This window comes from Elgaria multicarinata, chromosome 11 (genome assembly GCF_023053635.1).
Source record: "Elgaria multicarinata webbii isolate HBS135686 ecotype San Diego chromosome 11, rElgMul1.1.pri, whole genome shotgun sequence".
Classification (NCBI taxonomy): domain Eukaryota; kingdom Metazoa; phylum Chordata; class Lepidosauria; order Squamata; family Anguidae; genus Elgaria; species Elgaria multicarinata.
The window spans coordinates 12,118,094-12,139,065 of record NC_086181.1 but is presented as its reverse complement, the minus strand read 5'-3'; the positions used below and the strand labels follow the sequence as shown (position 1 = coordinate 12,139,065).

The following is a 20,972-nucleotide window of genomic DNA, read 5'->3' as shown; positions in this document are numbered from 1 at the left end:
AGACGGGGGTGATTGTCAGCTGGCGGTGTGATGAAGGCGCCAGAGTATGTGATTCATTAGTAACTGTGGATTTCCTACCCTAGATCAAACATCTTTCCCAAAGACAAGCAAAATACCAATATCTCAGTGGCACTCACAGACAGCGGGTGCAGTCGGTTCCCTTGGGAGAAAAGGAAAGATTACGATCGTGTTAATTCCCCAGAGAGGCATTAAGAGGGAGCCACCTTGTAATCTTCCATGGTCAAAGGGGATGCAAGATGAATACAGGAGGTCAAAGATGGAGGTGGCACTTTTATTTAACCATGAGGGAGCTGTTAATAAATGCTTAACAGCTCCATGCAGAATGGGGGCAAGGAACCCTTCCCACTAAGCCAACCCAAACCTCTGGGGCTCGCCTAGCTGGCATCCCTTCTCCTTGGTTCTTGCGCTCCTGCATTCTTCTCCCTTCTCCTCAGCATCGCTTCTCTTTGGATGAGGATGTCAGTCGTGCCTTCCTTCTCCCACCCCACAAAGGGTGTTTGAGGTGTCCATATGTATGGGGCAAAGAAATCAGAGGGAGGCACCCATCAGGTTCACTGGCCGGCCGTTGTACCGTTTAGAGATGTCTGCTTCAATCTGAAAGACAGAACGCCCACTGTCAGGAGTCCGCTGAGCGCCAACCGACAGAAGCTTCTGCCCCCAAGGAAGCTCTAGGAACCTCCTGTTTCTCAGGGCAGTCATGTGACTAGCTGAGCTTTCAAAAGCTCTGACTGGCCCTTACAGGAAGGCCTTGGGATTGGCTGGAGGTCCTTCTATGACAGCCTTCCTCAACCTGGGGCGCTCCAGATGTGTTGGACTGCATCTCCCAGAATGCCCCAGCCAGCTGGCTGGGGCATTCTGGGAGTTGTAGTCCAATACATCTGGAGTGCCCCAGGTTGAGGAAGGCTGTTCTATGAGTTGCTTATCCTCCTTATGGCATATTTGCCTCCAGAGACAGTGCCCAAGCTGGAAAATCCAAATGGTATCCATGCATTGTAAACAAGGCACAGTCCACCAGGAAGTGCTCCTGTGAAAGCGAAACGTACAGAAGCTGTTCAAGTGTTCCCTTTCCCACAGCCTCTCCCCTCTGAATCCTTCTCCTTCTCCTTCCTCCAGGTTCCTCCTTCCTCCTTCCTCCTGAAATTAACAACCAAAGCTGGATGTTAATTTCAGATCCTGGTTAACCAAGACAGCAGGGATTATATGGACACAGGAGTGGGAGGGAACATGCAATTCTCCAGCAAGGAGAAATCTCCAGTATTCAGGGCAGTCAGCCTGTGTGCACCAGTTGCTGGGGAACATGGGTGGGAGGGTGCTGTTGCATGTTGCACCATGTCCTGCTTTGTTGATCCCTGTGTGAAAAGAGTGCTGGACTAGCTGGACCCATGGTCTGATCCAGCATGGCACTTCTAAAGTTCTTATGTTCTTAAGGCCATGCTGCATCTACACCAACCCCAAGAAAAACTGAGTTTCGGGTATAAGGAGTCGTCTTAAGTTAAGCAAAGCCATTGGTCCATTTAACAGTTCCTACTGCTGCGTCTAGCAGTTCCTGCCCAGGTTTTCAGGCAGTGATCTTTCCCAGCCTGGCTCTCTGAGGTCCTTTAATTGGCAATGCCAGGGACTGAACATTGGAACCTTGTACATGCAAGGCATGCGCTCTACCACTGAGCTATGAGTATCATCATCATCATCATCATCATCATCATCATCATCATCCCAGATACATACCGATATTGGTCTTTAGCCAAGAGTACTCATGTTTATGTAGCCCAAACAGCACCATCCACGCATTCGGGCAACCACTGAAGTTAGCAGGAGTACAGAAAATATTTCGGAAGACCCCTCCCAACCTGTTGCCATTGTACCTTTGTTTCTTGAAACGTGCCACTGCCCCTCCCCACAAGTGCTTGTAACCCTGCAAAAGGGGCAGGGGGTGGGCTGGGGATAACCGGTTTACATCAAACCCTGATCAGCGAAGAAAGCTTGGGGGGAAATTTGTGAATGAAAGGGGAGAAGGGGGGATGAGTGAACATATAACGTTACAGCCCATTCCCAATCCTTTAACTGTGATTGAAGGATATATTTTCCCCAGTGGAGGTAAGAGCAGCATGAGGAAGGTAATTTTCAGTTTAAAAACAAAAAAACACAGCAGGAAGGGAACGGTTAAGAAGTCCTGCTCTTTCCACGCCCCCACTGATCTTTCAGTTCAAACTAAAATGACATTTTCTTATGAAAAAAAAATAGGAAGAAAATAATCCAGAACTATACAAATTGCACAGTTCCAGCATCTGATCTTTTAGCTGAAGACACATTTGCAGTCAGATGGTCATTATCCTTTCCTGGCCCTCAAGCTCCACATTTACTGGCCCACCAACCCAACTACTAGCCAGGTCACCTGCTTGCTTGCCCTGACAGAATCCCATCCTGTTTGCAGATTTTCCCTGCTAACGTCATTTGACACTTTCTCGTATTTCCCCCCAATTCATTCCACTGTGGGTCTTATTCCCTGGAAGGAAAACACAATTTGTGATCGCATCGAATCCTACTGAAGCACATCTGAAATGGAACTGGGCCGACAGACCTCAGAACAATTGAGGGGTGGTGGTGGAATGGGATGCCCCCAACTCTCCACCTTCTGCTGCACTCACCAGTTTCTGCAAGTCCCTGGTTTTCTGCACAAGGAGGTCCAGCTTCGGCTCCAGGCTGGCTTGCTCTTCCAGTGTCTCCTGCCGCTTCTGAATCATCAGCTCCTTCTTCAGGAGTAGCAGGTCAGCCTGTTTCAGTTTCTGGCGGAGGAGCTCAGTCACACGGTCCACGTACCTGAATCACAAGAGCAGCCATGGCGAGCTAACTTTTGTACACATACATGAACGAAAAGAGCTTCCATGAAAGACCCGGAGATCCAAGAATCGTAGCCTTAGAAATGACTGAAAAAACCATCTGGTCCAACCCTCAACACCATTGCTACCCATTAAGGGGACCTTTAGGGGGTTCCCATCTGGCCTGCCAGCTTCTTCCCTCCGGCCCTTGCCCAGCAGGGAAAAGCTCTTCTGCCCAGAGACTTGCTCTGTTTACTTGCGAGTAGACATGCTGTTCAGGCTTACTTCTGAGTAGACATGCAGAAGCTTGGTATTTGGGGTACTATTTGAAAGTCCTGCAGGACTTGATTCAGTCCTGCGTACTTCAGAGTAAATATGCTTGACCTGCTTATTAGGGGTGTGCATGGACCCCCCCGCTCCGCCCCGCGGGCCGATACGAAAATTTCGGGTCGGCCCGCTCCGCTCCGCGCCGCCCATACTCCACTCCTCTTTGCCGCGGAGCTCCGGCTCCGAATCAGAGCTCCGCAGTGCAGGGGAGTGGCGCCAGGTAAGGCCGGGAGAGGAGGGCGGGAGGTTTACCGGGCCCTGCCGCCATCGCCGCCCGTGCAGCGATGGCGGCAGAGCCCGGTAAGGGACCAAGGGGGAGGGGGGGCCTTAATTGAAGACGCCGACGGACTGCGGATGGAGGCAGGTAAGGGAGAGGAGGGCGGGGGGGTTACCGGGTCCTGCCGCCGTCGCTGCCCATGCGGCGACGGCGGCAGAGCCTGGTAAGGGACCAAGGGAGAGGGGGGCCTTAACTGCCTCCGTCCGCGGTCCGTCGGCGTCTTCAATTGAGCCCGCGGTTCAACCAGGAAGTCTGGGCCGCAAGCGGCCCAGACTTCCTGGTTGAACCGCAGGCTCAATTGAAGATGCCGACAGACCGCGGACGGAGGCAGGTAAGGGAGAGGAGGGTGGGGGGGGGTTACCAGGCCCTGCCGCCGTCGCCACATGGGCGACAGCAGCAGGGCCCGGTAAACCCCACTTACCTTTCCGGTGGAGCTCTGGATCGAGGCGAAGGATCCGCCTTCACCTCGATCCTCTTCGCCACGCTCCGCCGGCCCCCCAATCCTCTTTGCCTCCGCCTTAAGGGCAGGCGAAGCCCCCCGCTCCGCTTCTAATTCGTCGGTCCGTTTAGAAACGGAGCACATCCCTACTGCTTATTTCTGTGTTGGTTTAAAATCAGTAAGAATTACATTTGGCCCTGACCACAGATGAAATGCAGCCAAGATTTTTTCCAGATTGGAATTCAGGTCTTTGTCTGAAAAACGGTTTCTCGCCCATGCATTAACGTGTTCAGGCAAAGGCTGGTTTCCCCACCCACCCCTCCTGATTATGGCAGCTTTTCCTAACTTGTGCACTGAATGAGTACATCTGATACACATCCCCTCCAACCTGTCCTCCCCCCCAATAAACCATCTCTGTACAGAAGGACTTAAAAATACCATGTACCCCAAGCCATGCAGGACCCAGAAATCTCAGCTCAAGAACACCAGAGCCTTCACAGAAGTTTTGTATGTTGTCTGAACAATGTCTAATTCCAACTTTCGGGGAAACTAGGAACTTTGCCTTTCTATAATCGTATTCCAAGGCCGTCCAGAATTCCAAACCAGATTCTGGAAGGCCCCCACACCACAGAAATCTCCAATCCATGAGTTCTTCCAGCCAATCTTTTTCTCATCTCTTCTCTGTTTCAACCAATGGGTGGATTAATCCTGGGACCAGCACTATTAACTGACACCATTACAATCAGGACTGAAGAGGGGAAGAGTGCCTCCTTCCTAGGGACTAGAAAGGATTTTTTTAAAAAATATATATACTTATGCAATTTATACCTGCCTATCTGCAAAATACCCTAGGCAGCAAAATACCCTCGGGTACTTCACTTGTACCCCCAAAAGTAAACTCTTTACCCTGAAGGGAGGAGTTAGGTGGGAAGGAAAAGATCACCAACCGTGGGGAGGCGAGGATCATGAAAAGATGCTGCATTCTCAGGTTGGTCAGCCGGCCAATAAGGTCCTGGATGGCTGCCACCATGGCCTCCAGCTTCTCTTTGGTCTGGTCCTGAAGGATGGGCGGAGCTAGTTGGAACTGGCTGACGGCGAGGATGTCTGCTTCTTCATTCGTCTCAATGATGCGCTGGGAAAGGAAGATCTCCAGCTGGGGGGTACACGAGAGAAGTAGGAAGTGAGAAAGCAGGGCACAGACACCGGCCAGGCTCCTCCTCCCTCACCTGTCATCACCACCACCACCTATTCCAGCAGGCTGAACTGAAGGAGATTAGAAGAGGAAGCAGGGCCATTCCACCAGTGCTCCTGAAAGATTTCTTTTTTTTTCCTCTTCCCTCCCCATTCCTTTTTCCTCGTGTGTTGTGCTTTTTAGATTGTGAGCCTGCATCTTGTTTTATTTTCTTGTTTTATTGATTATGTGTAAGCCACCCCAGGAACCTTTTGGGTTGAAAAAACTTTAAATAAATAAAGGGGTCTTCTCACTCTGGCTTCAATTCCCAAATAAAGAGGAAAGCAATCGGGTCACAATGGATGACAGTTCTACTACATCTCAACCTCAGGCCTAGTTTTCCATGCCAAGGCTCACTTTTGGAACATGCAGAGCAACAAAGAAGGAAAGAGGGGCAGTGTGGTGTAGTGGTTAGAGTGTTGGACCAGGACTTGAGAAATCCAGGTTCTAGTCCCCACTCAGCCATGGAGTCACTGACTCTCAGACTAAACTATCTCACAGGGTGGTGGTTGTGAGGATAAAATGAAGAGGAGGAAGACTATGTCAGCTGCCTAGGATTCCTTGCACGAGGAAAAAAAGGCGGGATATAAATGCAATACTAAATAAGAATACTTTTGTACATATGCAGAGCCCACTCCCTCTACACACACACGTTTAAAGGCTAATGACCCTCCATTCCTTCATTCATAAATAGTTTTTGTAAAAAAAATGGAGGATAAAACGGAGAGGAGGAAGATTATGTGCACCACTTGAGATCCTTGGAGGAAAAAAGGCTGGATATAAATGTAATAAATACGAAATATATATATATATTCCAGTTTTCAGGTCAGAGGGAACCAAAGGCTGAGCTCCAGTACTTCTCATTTTAGAAATTAACCACTTGTGGTTTGGGGTTTGGCTCTCCACTGTGTCAGACACAACTCTCAGAGAGGTTAGATGTTGAGAAACAGAAGCTGCGTGGCATGTATATATTCATCACAGGAGATCTGGTAGAGCTGTCCTGTCCACAAGAGATGCCTGAGGGTAGCCTTAGTAGGTAGGGGCAATAACCATGCTACCTGGGGATGATGGGCCTTGTAGTCCAACACATCTGCAAGGCAGCCAGTTGGAGAGGATTGGGTTAGATGAATTATTTAGTATTTTATTTATTTATTTAAAGCATTTTTATAGCGCCGCCTCACCATTTCTGGCATCGAGGCGCTTTACAATAATATATAAAACAATTCCATTAAAACCCTCAACCCACATTAAGACAATTCCATTTAGTTGGACTTCCAAGAATTTGTGTTTACACTCTTCAAACCCAGTTCTCACTGAGGTGGCAAACCTGCGTCTGAGCGGTACCATTTCAGACTGCAGTTGGAGGCTCAGGGTCAAATCTCCCCATGAACAGTCCCTCCACATACAAAACTAGATATCAAGGGAAGCTTAGCTCAGTGAGAACTAGGCTTGTTTTCAGCTCAGAAAAAAACAACAACACAATAGCTTTTCAGTGATTGAAGCAAAAGGAATTAGGAAACAGGAATTCTGAATTTTCTCCACAGCTCTAAAAGGAAGGAATAGAGCTCAGTGGGTTAAAGATGAGACCCTCCTGTCATAGCCATACGAGTGAGGCCTATCGAGTTGGAACACAGGACTCCTCCGATCCATCCCAGTGGGATGGGAGAGAGGAATGTGGAAGTCTTTTAGGTTATTAGGAGGGGAAAGGACCAGTGGAGAGAAAAAGGATTAACCTAGAGCAGACTTCCCCAACCTGGTACCCTCTAGATGTGTTGGACTAAAACTCCCAACATGCACCTGGATTGCACAAGAGTACAGAACTAGCACCGCATAAGCTGCTGTTACCTCCATGAGCTCATCGATGAACTGATTCCGGGTCTCTGAGGTCTCCAGGAGGCTGAGAGCATCAGGTCCCTGTGCCATTCCCTCTGGGACTGAATGTGGAAAAGGGGGGAAAGAAAATCAGAATATTTATTTATTACAAAATACCAAAGGTTCTGAGACTCAGACCCTCTCCCTCTCCTTCATCATTCTACTCCCTCACACACACCCCAAAAGAGTGGAAGGACCCCATTATGAAAGGTCACAGGTCAATACTCCTCCTCACCCTCAATACCACTTGCATACAGGAAATGCTGCACAAGAATGAGATTTGGTATTGGACACAAAATTCTCTATTCCGAGAACCTCATTTTTTAAAAAAAACCACAAGTTTCTAGCCCTTATTGCTATAAACATCAACTGGAAAGTGCCTAGTGAAACTCAGAAACCACAGGATAGGTGAGATGGGCAAGACTACGGTGGGCCACAGAACTCTTTCTGCTCTTGTCTGCAAGGAGAAACAGAATAACTTCGCAAAACAAAGGAAATAACATGCACAAATTCAACTTTTCTTGGCTCACGATCTGAGCAAGGTTGTCCCAGGGAAACTGATTAAAGGGTCCCCAATTCCTATATAACAACAGGGCAGCATTTTGCACAGATTTGGGGCTTCCTCTATGTCTTAGATCCTAAGACTTAGAACAAGGGAAAATACCAGGAAGTACCGCTCAGTATTAGCTGTGGCAACTGTCATGGGCTCAGATATACATTTCTGAGCGCTGCAGCTCACAAAAGAAATCACTGGCAAGTTACCTGTGTTTTCCACCCTAAATAGCCCCCCCCCCAATCCCATTTCTGTACTGCATGTGTCAGGGGCGCACCTGAGAAATCCTGGGCCTGGAAGTGCAGAACGTGGAAACTTTCACCAGCCTTTTCTTCTTCCCAGGATCTCCTAGAAAGAACTAGTGAAATCTCTCTATCTGGTCTTGGGCAGCGCCACTGACTCAGGCTCAACTTCCAAATATTGTTCTGGGAATTCCAGTACTTCATTTAAAAGGAATGAACTTTCTGATGCTGCCTTTCATGATGGTTGTGCAGCCACTGCAGGGAACACTCTTCCTCCCTGCTTCTCCAATTGCAGGCTAGAATGCCAAATCCCAAATAAACTTACTCCCTGGACTGCTGTTTGAAGAGGCAAACTGGCATACCCAAAAGAGAGTAAATCTACTTGAGAGTGGGCACCTACACAGATCCTACTATAATAGTATATATTTATTTATTACATTTATATCCTGCCTTTTTTCCTCCAAGGAACCCAAGGCAGTGGACATAATCCTCCTCCTCTCCATGTTATCGTCACAACAATCCTGTGAGGTAGGTTGGGCTGAGAGTCTGTGACTGGCCCCAAGTCACCCAGTGAGCTTCCATGGAATCTCCAATCATCATGTAGTCTCCAACCAACTCAGTTCCCCCCTTTTTTTTAAAGTCACATTTCTGGCTCAAACATTTGCAAAAGGGGAAAAAAACCACTACTTGTAAACAGGCAAGGTACTACAGCCTGCTCTTTTGAAGCCAGAAGCCTGGGAGCATCCCAGTACTGTCTGGGACATAATTGTCCCACCAATGCACGAAGAGGGAAACTACCCGGACAGCTATAAAAGAAATCGAACAAATGCAATTGGGAAGGAGATTTGGCTGGACAGCGGATAAGGATCCCGCTGCCGGAGAAGGAAACACATATCCAACAGCGCCCTCTGGTGTCGGCTTCTTGACCATCTCTCATCCAGTTCAGGTGCCGAATAGGCAGGACAAAATGACATGTTATATTTTCTGAGGAAACACTGGTGCGAGAGCAAGGGGAGCATTAGCAGGGGCAAAGCAGTGGAGGGAGGGGCACTTAACCCCTGCCACTCTTGCCAATTCTCACCTCCAAATGCCACCCCTCCACCTAGGCAGTTTCCCCCTCAGTGAGGATTAATTCTGGTTTCAGAGCCCAGCTGGGGGACATACCAATGAATACGGATTACTACAAGAGAATCAGTGTGTTTGTGAGGTAGGGGGAAGATTTGAACGAACACACACACACACACACACACCTGCTGATTCTCCAACGTGAGAGTTAAGCCTAGCCCCACATTTGACACAAGAAAAAGATGAGTTTGGGAGGCCCATAATTCCCTCGCTACAGCCCTTTGCTTCAAGCCTGGCAAAAAAGCTGTTTCCTGCCTTCCACCATCTGCAGGATCAGATCTTCGCTAACTCAGCTAAGACTTACAGAATCTCAACTCCAGGCTAAACAGTTCCAGTTCTTCCTGCCAAAGAAATTAATCCCCAGCCTCTATGCACTGGTTAATTTTACATCTCATCTATAGAGCGCACGATGCATTTCTAGAAGGTGAGGAGTGATTAGAGAAGAGGATAATGGCAGGATACAAGATATCGATATATGAATAAGGGAAAGAAACAAGAGGCTGATTGTGTGCTTCTGTATTTGTATGTAGCAGGGTGGGGGGAGAGCGACAGAAACATTGGCCCCGTTCAGAAGACACCTTAAACCACAACTTTAACCATGGTGGTTAAGCCAGAAAGCCGGGCCGTGTTCAGAAGACACCTTAAACCACGGCTTTAACCACAGTGACTAAGGCTTTTGGCCTTAGTCACTGTGGTTAAAGCTGTGGTTTAAGGTGTCTTCTGAACACGGCCCGGCTTTCTAGCTTAACCACCATGGTTAAAGCTGTGGTTTAAGGTGTCTTCTGAACGGGGGCTGTAAGTGGTCTTTCCAAGTATGATACAGCCTTTTACAAATATTGCAGGCAGGTTTTTAATCATAACCGCCAAATCTAAGAGGACTGGACAGTTACGCTCAATTTTTTAATAGCAAAGGATTTAGAAATCATGCGACAGCCAACATAGCTGAGCCAACATGATTTCATGCTCGTCCACCACTCTAGGTTTCACCCTTCTTCGCAGCCCTTGGTCCAGCCTTTTCAACCCAGGTTTCCTTCACCACATCGCTCATTCTCCCACTGCTGCACATCGCCGGGGGCAACGTGGTGTAGTGTGGTGTAGTGGCTAAAGTATTGGACTGGGAGTCAGGAGATCTGAGTTCTAGTCCCCACTTGGCCACAGAAACCCACTGGGTGACTTTGGGCCAGTCACAGGCTCTCAGCCCAACCCACCTCACAGGGTTGTTGTTGTGAGGATAACATGAAGAGGAGGAAGAGGAGGATTATGTACACCGCCTTGGGTTCCTTGGAGGAAAAAGGTGGGATATAAATGCAATAATAAATAAATAGACATAACATGCTTTTCTCACTGAGATAGGTTTTCCTGTCCTCTTCCTGCACCAATCCCTAAGTGAAGCTCCAGGCTTCTTTAGAAGTGGGAAAAGTCACCTTAGGGAAGGGCCTGTGATAGTGTTGGACTCTCTTCTCCCAAACATGCACACTTGAAGCCCTGGGGAGTCATGATCTTGCTGATGGAGTCCACCATAAGACAAGCAATGTTTGCCATAGGGGTAAGTCAAGCACATCAGAAATCAGGAAGAATATGGACAGGCCTTAATTTGAGGTGGGACTCCTTGGGACACAGATAGCAATCGCAAAAGAAAGAACAGCCTCTGTGCCTGTACAGCATGCGTCCCCCTAACCCCTGGTCAAAGGGCACAGCTGCTGTGTCAAAAGTATAGCCCTCAAATAGGACTGAGCCCTAGAACCCTTCCTTTAAGCAGCGTAGGGGCCTCGTCACAACCTGCTAAAGGCTTGAGATTAGTTCTATTTTTGCTCTTGTCCTGAGTCCACTTGCAGAGTTTATTATCAACTTTTCAGTCTTGTTACCCAATGCATTTCTACCCAGCTCTGTACCATGTGTGCATAACCGCCTCCTCCCAAAAACAGGGAGCCAGAGGCGCTTACCTTCGCTGCCAGCCTCCAGCAGTGTGATTTGAGCCTCCTCCTCCTCCTTCCTGTCCCCCCAGTCTATGCCTTCGCTGCTCTCCTGTGAAAAAGGAAACCCAGACTACTTCAGTGATTGGTATCTGCAAGGATGCTGGCAGCCGGAGCTGCTGCCTTGACGACATTGTATGAGAAGATGTCAATCAAGCAGGTCCCAGAATCGAAGTCTTCAGTTCACGTATATTAAGGCCACAGCTAGACCTAAGGTTTATCCTGGGATCATCCAGGGTTCGCCCCTGCCTGAGCACTGGATCCCCTGTGTGTCACCTAGATGAACAGGTTTGACCCCTGGACGATCCAGGGATAAACCTTAGGTCTAGCTATGGCCCTAGTTTCTGGTCCATACATTTGCAAAGGAGAATCCTTATACCTTTTTGACTTAAAACATTTATGAAATATTGTTACAGTGTGGCTGTGCAGGGGCCACAGCCCAAGACATGGTTTAAATGAAAGCAATTCCACAGTGACCTGGATTGAAGCTCACACAAGCACTGGCTGAATATAGAGGCAGGCAGATATGGAAGACACTCACGTGAGCCTCCGACTCCAGAGAAATGCCCCAGTCTATCTCCTCGCTTGCTCCTTCGACTGAGATTCCATAATCAACCGCCTCCGGGCCCAAGGCCGACCCTGCTCCAAAGTCACCCCAGTCAATCTGCAACACGGAAAGCAAGTGCAGGCTCAGGAACCCACGTTTCACTGGATGGTTTTGCAGTTCATATCTAGGCTGACTCATGGTAAATTTGTGTATTATTCTTTCTTCCAAATAAGCAGTCGCTATGTAAGGTTTCTAATTCCTGAAATGCTTCTGTTCTTGTTCTTATGAACACACACAAGCGACCATCCAGTGAGTTCACAGTTCAGGTGGGATTTGAACTCAGGCCTCCCCCAATATATGCCAGCACCCAATCAGCTAGACCACAATGACTTCAGGACACTCAGGGATCTGTTTTTCTCTCCGCACCACAACCAGCCAACATACTGAATTGGTCCTGGAAGAATATAAAATCTGCATTCACAATAGTAAAACTATTATTTTAAATAAGTCATCATACAAAGATACATAGGCCTGGATCCTGAGTTGCCTTTCTGTTCACAGAAGAGACTCTGATCCAACAAAGCCTCCTTCTGTAGGAGACAATTTTCGCCAAATACCCCTTCCAGCTGCAGCCCCCAGACCCACTGCCCATGCCGCTTATGAATTTATTTTATTTTAAAACATTTATACCCCGTCTTTCCTCCCAGGAGCTCAAGACAGCTATAACAACAGAAATAATAAATGCATCCTGAATTACGTGCAGAAAGTGGGTACAGCAATTCCTGCTCCCCTTCTTGTCTCATAATACCAGAACTTTGGGTCACCCAATGAAATTGTTCAGCAGTAAGTTTAAAACAGTCAAAGAGAAGCCTCTTTGCACAATATATAAATAGCTTATGAAATTCAATACTATAAGATTTATTTATTTATTATTGCATTTATATCACACCTTTTTTCCTCCAAAGAACCCAAGGCAGCGTACAAAATCCTCCTCCTCTCCATTTGATCCTCACAACAACAACTCTGTGAGGTAGGTTGGGCTGAGAGTCTATTACTGGCCCAAAGTCACCCAGTGGGTTTCTATGGCCAAGTGGGGACTAGAACCCAGATCTCCCAACTCCCAGTCCAACACTTTGGCCACTACACTGCCTCTCCACTAAGATGCGGCCACTAGGTTAGATGGGCTTTTCTAAGGATTAGACAAATTCACGAAGGTCAGGTTCAGGAACAGCTATTAGTAACGATAGCTCAATGGAAACTCCATTTTTGAGGCAGTGTACCTCCGGGCCCTGGATGCTTGGCCCAAAAGGCAAAGGGTGGCTAGATTCATCTTGTGCACTTCCCAGAGACTGCAGACTGAACATAGGAACATAGGAAGGTGCCTTAGACAGAGTCAAGCCATTGGTCCCAGGGATGTCATACTGACTGGCACCAAACAGCTCTCTGGGGTTGCAGGTAGGTGTCTTCCCCAGCCATACCTGGAGATGCCAGGGACTGAACCTGGGACCATCTGCATGCAAAACAACGTACTTCACCACTGAGCAACTGGCCACAGTTGGAAAGAGGATGCTGATCAGATGGACTTTGGTCTGATCCAACAAAGCAGTCCTTACACTCATGTGCTTAATTCCTAAACTGTGGTGCTAGGCTAAGGCTATTGAGCCATAAGGAGAATGCGCCCTACATAGACACAGAAGCACTGCGTGTTCGCCATTGCAAGCGAGCCCCAGGATGCAGCCAGCATTATGCGCCCCACTCCTCCATCAGAAGACGTGTACAGATCATGCGGACTGCACTGCAGCCGCCTTGACCCCCTTCACCGAGTGGACATACCGCATCCTCTTCTACCGCTTCCTTCACTTCCTCCGTCTTTGGCCGTTCCACCGAGGTTGGCTTGACCCCCCGCCTCCACTCGTAGATGGTGGTGTTGCCCCGAGCCTGCATATGCCGTAGTAATGGGACGACCTGCTCTGTGGAACTAGAACGCAAGGGAAGAAGATCCAGATCAGCAAGCAAAGGCGAAGATGGCTCTTTGCTCAAAGCTACCTTCTTGACTGCGCTTTGCTACAGTTAGTAAATCAGGATGATCTGCTTTCTCTTGAGGATACGGCTTACAAACTGAAAGCAGTTATAAACAGGGCTGCCATGGTGTGTGTGTTTTTACTAGCCTCACCTTAGGGCCTTTAACAGCATCCTAACATGAATAAATACAGTAGGGGGAGCTTTTCCCTCCTGGCACCCACCCATCCACACACTCTAGGCCAGGAATGGGCAGGAAGTAGATCTCCAGATACTTTGGAGTTCACCTCTCGGCATTCCTGTCCATTAGCCATGCTAGCAGGGGCTTCTGGGAGTTGAAGTCCCTAGATGTTTTGGACTTCAACTTCTGAAAGCCCCTGCTAACATGGCCAAACTTCAAACGTATATCTGATTTGTGCGACTTGAACGGTCAGGGCTTCCCGCTTAACTTCTGGGAATGGTAGAACTTCCCAGGACTTCTGGAAAAGCTACAGCGGCCCCTTTGGAAACAGAATGACAGTTAAACCAGTACAAATGGAGCCTTGTAACAAAATGGGGTGTGTGTATATAGGGGAAGAGCCTTCAAAGCTCTGCCTTCTCAAGCAGGCTGTCTAGAGCATTTTGCTACAGGACTCCATTTGTACTGGTTAAGAAGGAAGCCCTAACCATTCCAGTCGCATAGAACAGATATACATTTGAAGTTTAGCTCTACTTTGCAAGCCAGCCTCCTGCTAAAGGCGCGGGAGCAGGGTAAGGAAAACAGGCAACAACCATACTTATGAAAAACTACCAGTTTTAATCTGGTTCAAACATATGTCCAACACATAAATCCAGCTTGAAAATGTCAACTTGATTTGTTGATCTAATTTGAACATGAGCCCTTCATTTTAAACGAGGCTATTTGTTGAATTTGTTCATTCACCCGGGCCTCTCATACCCAAAAGTAACTCACCCCACACCACCTCTTAGGTACAGTTGCACCTCCATACTGGAAAAAATGCTCCACCTGTCCTGCATCAGTTAAAGACACAGGGGCCTTATGAAGGGAAAAAAATGGTGAAGAGCTGGTGCCAGTCAATGTAGACAATGGCTGAGTTTGGACATATTTAGAGGCAAACAGATTCTAAATCCCTTCCAGCTTACTAGCACCTACCTGTCACACACAAACTGTACACAGGCCTGGTATAGATCAATGGCTTCCAGAAGCCCCCTGGCACCAGCCCCAATCTCATCAAGCTGGCATGGCAGGTCTTTCACCAAGGCCAGAAGTTCCCGGCGCACATCATCCCCCTAAGAAGGTAAGAGACAGAGGCGCATGGGAATGAACAGCCGCGGTTCAAGGGAACATTTCAGGAGCTTTCTCCTGGAGGTACCTGTGCAGTTCCAGAATTTCCACCACAAGGTCTAGAAAAATGCCTTTTAAAAACCACAACAAATGGAAGCTCAACAGTTTCTGTAATATGGACCAAGGGAAGATTGAAAAGTAAAAGGACGATAAGGCAGGAATTCATGTTGGATAGAGATCTTCAAAGAAAAGAAGGTATGTCCAATAATTTGCAAACAATGCTGAGAGAGAGTGAAGGGCAGTGCTGTTATCTACTCAGATTCTACACATCCACATTTTTGCACAACGTAATTGTGTTTGGTGTGGATTCCTACAAAAATTGTATAATTCATTAATTTGCCATTTTGAAAAACATGCTCTTTGCCATTGTGGTGGCATATTGTGGCTGAAAATAGGCAATATCTACCAGAATTTGAGTTTATTTCCCTCTATCTTACCTATATACCCATCCCCTCCATCACTGTCCAGCATGTAATTCCCACTTCTCTCTCTCTTGAGCAGGAGTAGAGAATCTATGGCCCACCAGATATTGGACTTCAACTCCCATCAGCCCCAATCAGCATGGCCAATAGTCAGGGATGCTGCCAGTTGTAGTCCAGCAACATCTGGAAGGCCACCGGTTTCCCCAACCCTGTTTTCCTTAAACACAGGACTTTGATTGCAATGTTTGCATCTTCAGCAACTTATTCATTTATAATACCATCACACTGTCTTCTTCTGTAATTGTGTGTGTGCATGCATGAGTGAGGAGGAGAAAGAGAGGCCCTGTTCGCACATAACGGCAGCAAATTGTGGGTTAATTAACCCACCATTTGCCACGATGTGTGCCACCACCATTTTGAATATGCAACCTCCAACAGGCTCATCCAGAAGTTATTTCAGAATGAGCGAACCGAGTCGCTATGGGTTAATTGTGGGTTAAACTACCCAGAGTTAACCTACAATTAGTTTTTAAGTTAACTGCAGGTTGTTTAACCCACGATTAAGCTATACGGTTTGGGTGGAGTCACAAAAGGTTCTGGGTGTCAAATTAGCCAGGGAATTTAGAAAATAAACCCAGGAAAAACAACTTGATAAATAATGCAAGGCAGAAGGTGGAGCTGCCCAAAGGAGATTAAGCATGGAGTTAGGGTCAGTCGCACTTTGTACCGTAATTCCATACTGCTTGCAGGAGCCATAGAAGCGCTCCCTCATCTCGGTGGCCGCCAGCTGGCACTCTTCCTCCTTGCGGCTGTATTCCTGTTGCAATTGCTGACACTTGCTAATCTGCTTCTTGAGAGAAGGGATCTCGTAGCTGACATTCCGCACCAGGAAGCTGGCCAGTTCCACTGTGGGAGAAGAGACATTTCCGCTTACCATGGTTTACTCGCATCCTATAGAATTCCACACTATATTGTAAAGGACAAGCTATATCCAACAATGCACTTCTTATAAGGGGAAACGAGGTATCAGCTACTTTCCAGGCAGAGGCAATTTTAGGATAGTCGGTGGTACTAGGGCTGACAAGTACAGAGAAACGAGTCACCTCTATGTCACTATTATACCTCAGTGGCGACTCTGGGTCACACGCAGAGGTTGTCTTACCCAAGAAAGTGTTGTCCTTTTCATACAGTGATACAATTTCTTGCCAGTCCTGGAGAAGAGAGACAGAAAAAAACAGAGTGGATGACAACACCACAAAGCTAACCAGCTCTAAGCCTGTAGGTTAGCAAGGCCAGAACGAAAACCCTCATGGTGAGGAGGTAGATACCCCAGAATATCTTCCACACTTGAGCACATGAAGGAAAGGTAAAGCAGAAAATAAGGCAGCACGATAAACCTAGTTTACAGAATGAAAGAATCCAACAAAATTATAAAAAGAGAAGAAGCACGTAGTCCTCCATTTTTCCTAAGTGGAGTAGTCCAGGCCCAGCTCTAGTACAGGGGTCAGCAACTTGTGGCCCTCCAGATGTTTTGGCCTACAAGTTGTCCACCCCTGCTCTAGTAGCTCACTGATCTGCTTATTTTGCTCTAGGCTGGCTGGCAGTCAAAGAAACTGGGTTTCTCTCCTCCTCTTCAGAGACCAAAGTGACAGTCAAGAGTTTAAGCTTGCCTGATGTCTGTGAGGGAGAGGGAAAAACAGAACAAAAACCCTCTAGGCTTATTTACAAATCTAACTTGGGGGAAAAAATTGTTCCTGACCTCCAAACATGGTGATCATGAAGACTTTGGTCATGAGGAAAAAAAGATCTCCAGCATTTGAGCCCTTCCAAGGACAATGTTAGGGCTTAAATCCACACTAGGTGGCATCTTGTCTCTTAGTGTGGTAGACGCTGGCAAAATTGGGAATCCAATTCTTGGAAAAGAGGCTTGGACCAAATGTGGGATTTACCTCACTTCTTCCCTTCCATGTTCGCTTACCTTCATACGCTGAGAAGAGTAGCGACCAAATATGTTTTTAGTGGAAGCTTCTGTCCCTTTAAGGATCTCCACAATCCTGAGGCAGTGAAAATAGTGAATATCTGGAATCAGAGAGACAGAGAAAGGAGCAGGGGGTGGGGGGAGAGACTGTTAGATTTTGATCAGCCATGATTCTTTCTGTAAGTCTCATTTTCTTTCCCCTAACCAGGCTGGTAAAATCCCAAGCACTTGGTGGGTTAGTGAAAAATAAAGTGGATCTAAGAAGAGTGAACTAGTTTCAAGATACTGGAAAAATAGCCTTTAAATGCTCAGTGTATTTCAGCTCAGTATATCATTTGGTGCCTTCCTTGGGGTAATTCTTTAAAAGCCTTCAGAGAACTCTGTCAGAACTGTCTCATATGTTTGAGATATTGGAAATATTTGCCTATCTTCAAACATATGAAACAGTCCTGACAGAGTTCTCTGAAGGCTTTTAAAGAATTCCCTTAAGGAAGGCCCCAAATAATATATTCAACCAAATGCATCAGACTTCTTAAATAACAAACTATTTTCCCAGCATCTTGAGACTAACCCTCTCTTTTTGGATCGACTTGTGTGGGTTAAGCACCTAGAAACCTGTTTTGAAATATTTCCAGTTATTAACCTCCACAGACACTCACAGGAACCAGCAAGAAGCTGTCTGATCTCTTCATTCTCGGGCATGTCTTGGATGGCTGTGGCAATCTTCTCACGGACAGTGCGGACCTGGCCCTGCCATTTCAGGCTACAATGTCGTCTATCCACAAGCCAGTCTGCAGAAGGAAGATACCTATGTTAAACACACACCAGGAGAAGCACTTCCTATCCCAAAAGAGAGTTACATATGTTTGTCCAGCAAAAACGCGTTTTCTCCCTCAGTTTGGCATTTCTACCTGTTCAGCTTAAATCACTTTCTGTGGCAAAATTGGGGACAAAAATGGGTTGAAACTTGACTTAACCCAATCTTTTGAAGCTTGAGCTTCATTGGCATTACTGAAATGCCAATAAAGAGGTTTAAACAGCGGGTAAGTCAGAATCCTTGCGACCTTCCATTGACTTTCAGATGCTTCCAGTGATGAGATCTAAATCGTTGCATTCCAAAGAATTTGCAGAGGAACTGCCTGTGTGACGTGTGTGTCATTGAGCAAGAAGTGTGCGTGCGTTTGTGTGTATATGTGTGAGTGAGGGAGTGTAAAGTATGAATGTCTGTTTATAGAAGCATCAGATTGAGGATTCATCTGTTGCCTCCTCAAATGGCTTGCGGGGGAAACTGTTTCACTTGCACTGGTTGAATCTGGGAGTTATGATGTCAACGTTACTCAAAAAATTAACGAATTCTGCCTAGCAGGAAAATGGAGGCTCCCAACATTGAAGACAGGGGGTTACAATTTGCACGTATTGGGGCCCAATGAAGGACCTTGCTGCCAGGGGAAAAGGCACCCAGATATTGTGGCACTTGGCTGACAGTTCTCAATCTGGATACTGTATTATACTGTTTTTATATTTTTGATGGTTTTAAATTTTGTATATTTGTTTTTAATGTTCACTGTTTTTAACTTTTGTAAACCGCCCAGAGAGCTTCGGCTATGGGGCGGTATATAAATTTAATAAATAAATAAATAATAAATAAACAAATTACATTGGGAGGATGTACATTTGCAGCATTTTTCAATAAGGGTCAAGCCTATAAAATAAAGCTCTACCCTTGAAGTGACATCCAGCCAACTTAAGATACAACAGCCTTCCTGTTTTTCCTCCCATTTACATTTCGTAGGGGAAAAGCAAGAAAAGAGAGACATACCAAGCAACTTGCTGGTCTGTATGTCAATTGGCAAGTTCTGATAGTCCTGTTGAAAGAGAAACAAAGAGAGAATGAGAAGCCCCAAGGAAGGCTAAGTCCAATGAAATCACTTATGTTATTGATCTGTTGATTCCCCTATTTATTTGTTTAATTTCTATACCATGCAATAGCCCACGCTCTTGGGACAAGTCACAACAATTAAAAACCACAAGGTACAGCATAAAATATAAAATAAGGAAGTTTAAAATCACAACCAGGTTAAAAGTACAACCCCCCCGCACACTATTTAGAGACTCAGAAAATGTAATAATATAAAAACCACAGCCCAATGACACCATTAAGCAAGATGTCTATTAAAATACAATATTGAACTAAAATATGATATTGAACCATGAACCTGCTTAACCCTGGCTCCAATTATGAAGGAGCAGTGTAAGACAATGGTTGCAAAAAGGTGTACACTAATCATGCAAAGACTGGAACACTAATAAAACACTCTTGGTGGATTTAAGAAATTATAATGGGACACAAGAAAGGGCATGGAATGTCAGGTAGGCTGTGCCTAAATAATTTAGGGCTTGACTAGTTAAAACCAACAGGTTGAATTAGACCTCCTCCTAACTCTAGACCAGGAATGAAAGATCTGCAGCCCTCTACCTGCTGTGGGACTCTGTGGCAAGCTGGTATGTTTCGCTACAAACTTCAAATTCCAGCAGTCCCAGCCAGCATGTCAGTATTCAGAGAAGATGGGAGTTGTAGTCCAAGAAGAGCTGGAGATCCACGGGTTCCCCTGCTCTAGACAACTAAAGATGCTTCAGATTTTATATGGATGTGTTCACATGTGGGCTCTTCACATCTGGAAAAGCACATTTGACATACTCTGGAGAACTGTAGTTGTCTGTGCCCACTGCATATTCACATATATGTGACTGCCAGGTTTACTATGCAAGCATGCTAAAAACACATCTGCAACACAAAGTATGAAGCTGCCTTTAAAAAAGTGCTGTTCTGACTGACAAAACTCTAATCAGCTCAGGTTCCGGGATATAATGTTTAAGCACACAAAGGAAATAGCCAAATTCCCCTTACAGATGGAGAAATGTAGAAGCACAGGGAGGCAATTACACGGAGGTGGGAGTGGAAATAAAACATTATTAAGTGATTTGGAACGAAGCTAAGAAAGACTTTCAGGGCTAGAGGGGATCTCCCTAGCTAAGGAGATCTTTGTTTTGAAGTCAATGGCCAGGCTTAATTTGAGACAGCATTCAACTTCGAAGCCCCTGAAAGATGTTTAAAAAGGAGGAAAAGTCGCCAAGCATGTGCTGAGCCTGGCAGTCTGCACACACCCAGAGGCACTCTTCTTTCTCCACCTCTCTCTAACACTAAGTCATTACACCAAAGAGTTAAAAACTTGGAATTAGGTAGGACAAAGAGCTTCCAGGAAAGAGGGCACGATTTTCATTTTATAAATTTAAGAGCTGGGAAGGGGAGTATCTGCAAAGAGGACTCTCCCAGGGGGAGAGGAGGGGGAGATACTCTAGCCTGGGAAGGAAAGAGGTGGCTTAGCAACCAGGGGAGGAGGTGGTTGCTTAGCAACACAAGGGGTGCATCCTCCCACCCAGCTCCCCTAATTATTAAACGGTCCTCCCCACCTGCATGGCCTCAGATGCATCCGACGTTAAAAGAACTTGCCCCTCTTCGCGACTCCCCCGCTTCCGCATCGGCAGCCAATCGGCGTAGACGTAGGACTGCGCTCCTTCGCCGCAGCCAATCAAAAATGCACGTCCCTCTGCTCACTGCCCACCCATTTTGCGAAATGAAACGTGGGAGCTGTATAAGGCCACGCATCCTTCTGTCTGATTGGCCGACGGCAGTTCACTAATGAGAAAGAGAAGTGCGGTAGGAGAGGGAAAGAGTCAGTGACAGCAACTGGCCGCCGGGTGGCGCCCGAAACCTGCAGGCTGAG

General features: G+C 46.7%; 1 protein-coding gene across 1 annotated transcript; it reads right to left on the bottom strand.

The window, feature by feature from the left end:
* Positions 1-278: 278 nt before the first annotated feature.
* Positions 279-20,718, bottom strand: CDK5RAP3 (CDK5 regulatory subunit associated protein 3). Its single transcript, XM_063137744.1, has 14 exons — positions 20,659-20,718; positions 19,007-19,052; positions 17,847-17,978; positions 17,188-17,288; positions 16,372-16,420; positions 15,937-16,115; positions 14,596-14,732; positions 13,257-13,401; positions 11,418-11,540; positions 10,847-10,928; positions 6,957-7,045; positions 4,828-5,033; positions 2,667-2,838; positions 279-615 (listed from the first exon to the last, which is right to left on the bottom strand). Exons 1-14 carry the CDS (start codon positions 20,662-20,664, stop codon positions 550-552), a joined length of 1,533 nt encoding a protein of 510 aa, XP_062993814.1. The 5' UTR covers positions 20,665-20,718; the 3' UTR covers positions 279-549.
* Between the last annotated feature and the right edge of the window lie 254 nt (positions 20,719-20,972).

What these genes read in the sequence shown, in the direction of transcription:
- CDK5RAP3 (XM_063137744.1), bottom strand. An exon ending in AAAGGACAACACTTTCTTGG is followed by an intron (nt 16,116 to 16,371) that starts GTAAGACAACCT and finishes CTTCTCCCACAG; the next exon opens with TGGAACTGGCCAGCTTCCTG. An exon ending in ATGATCCTCGCCTCCCCACG is followed by an intron (nt 2,839 to 4,827) that starts GTTGGTGATCTT and finishes CTTGTGATTCAG; the next exon opens with GTACGTGGACCGTGTGACTG.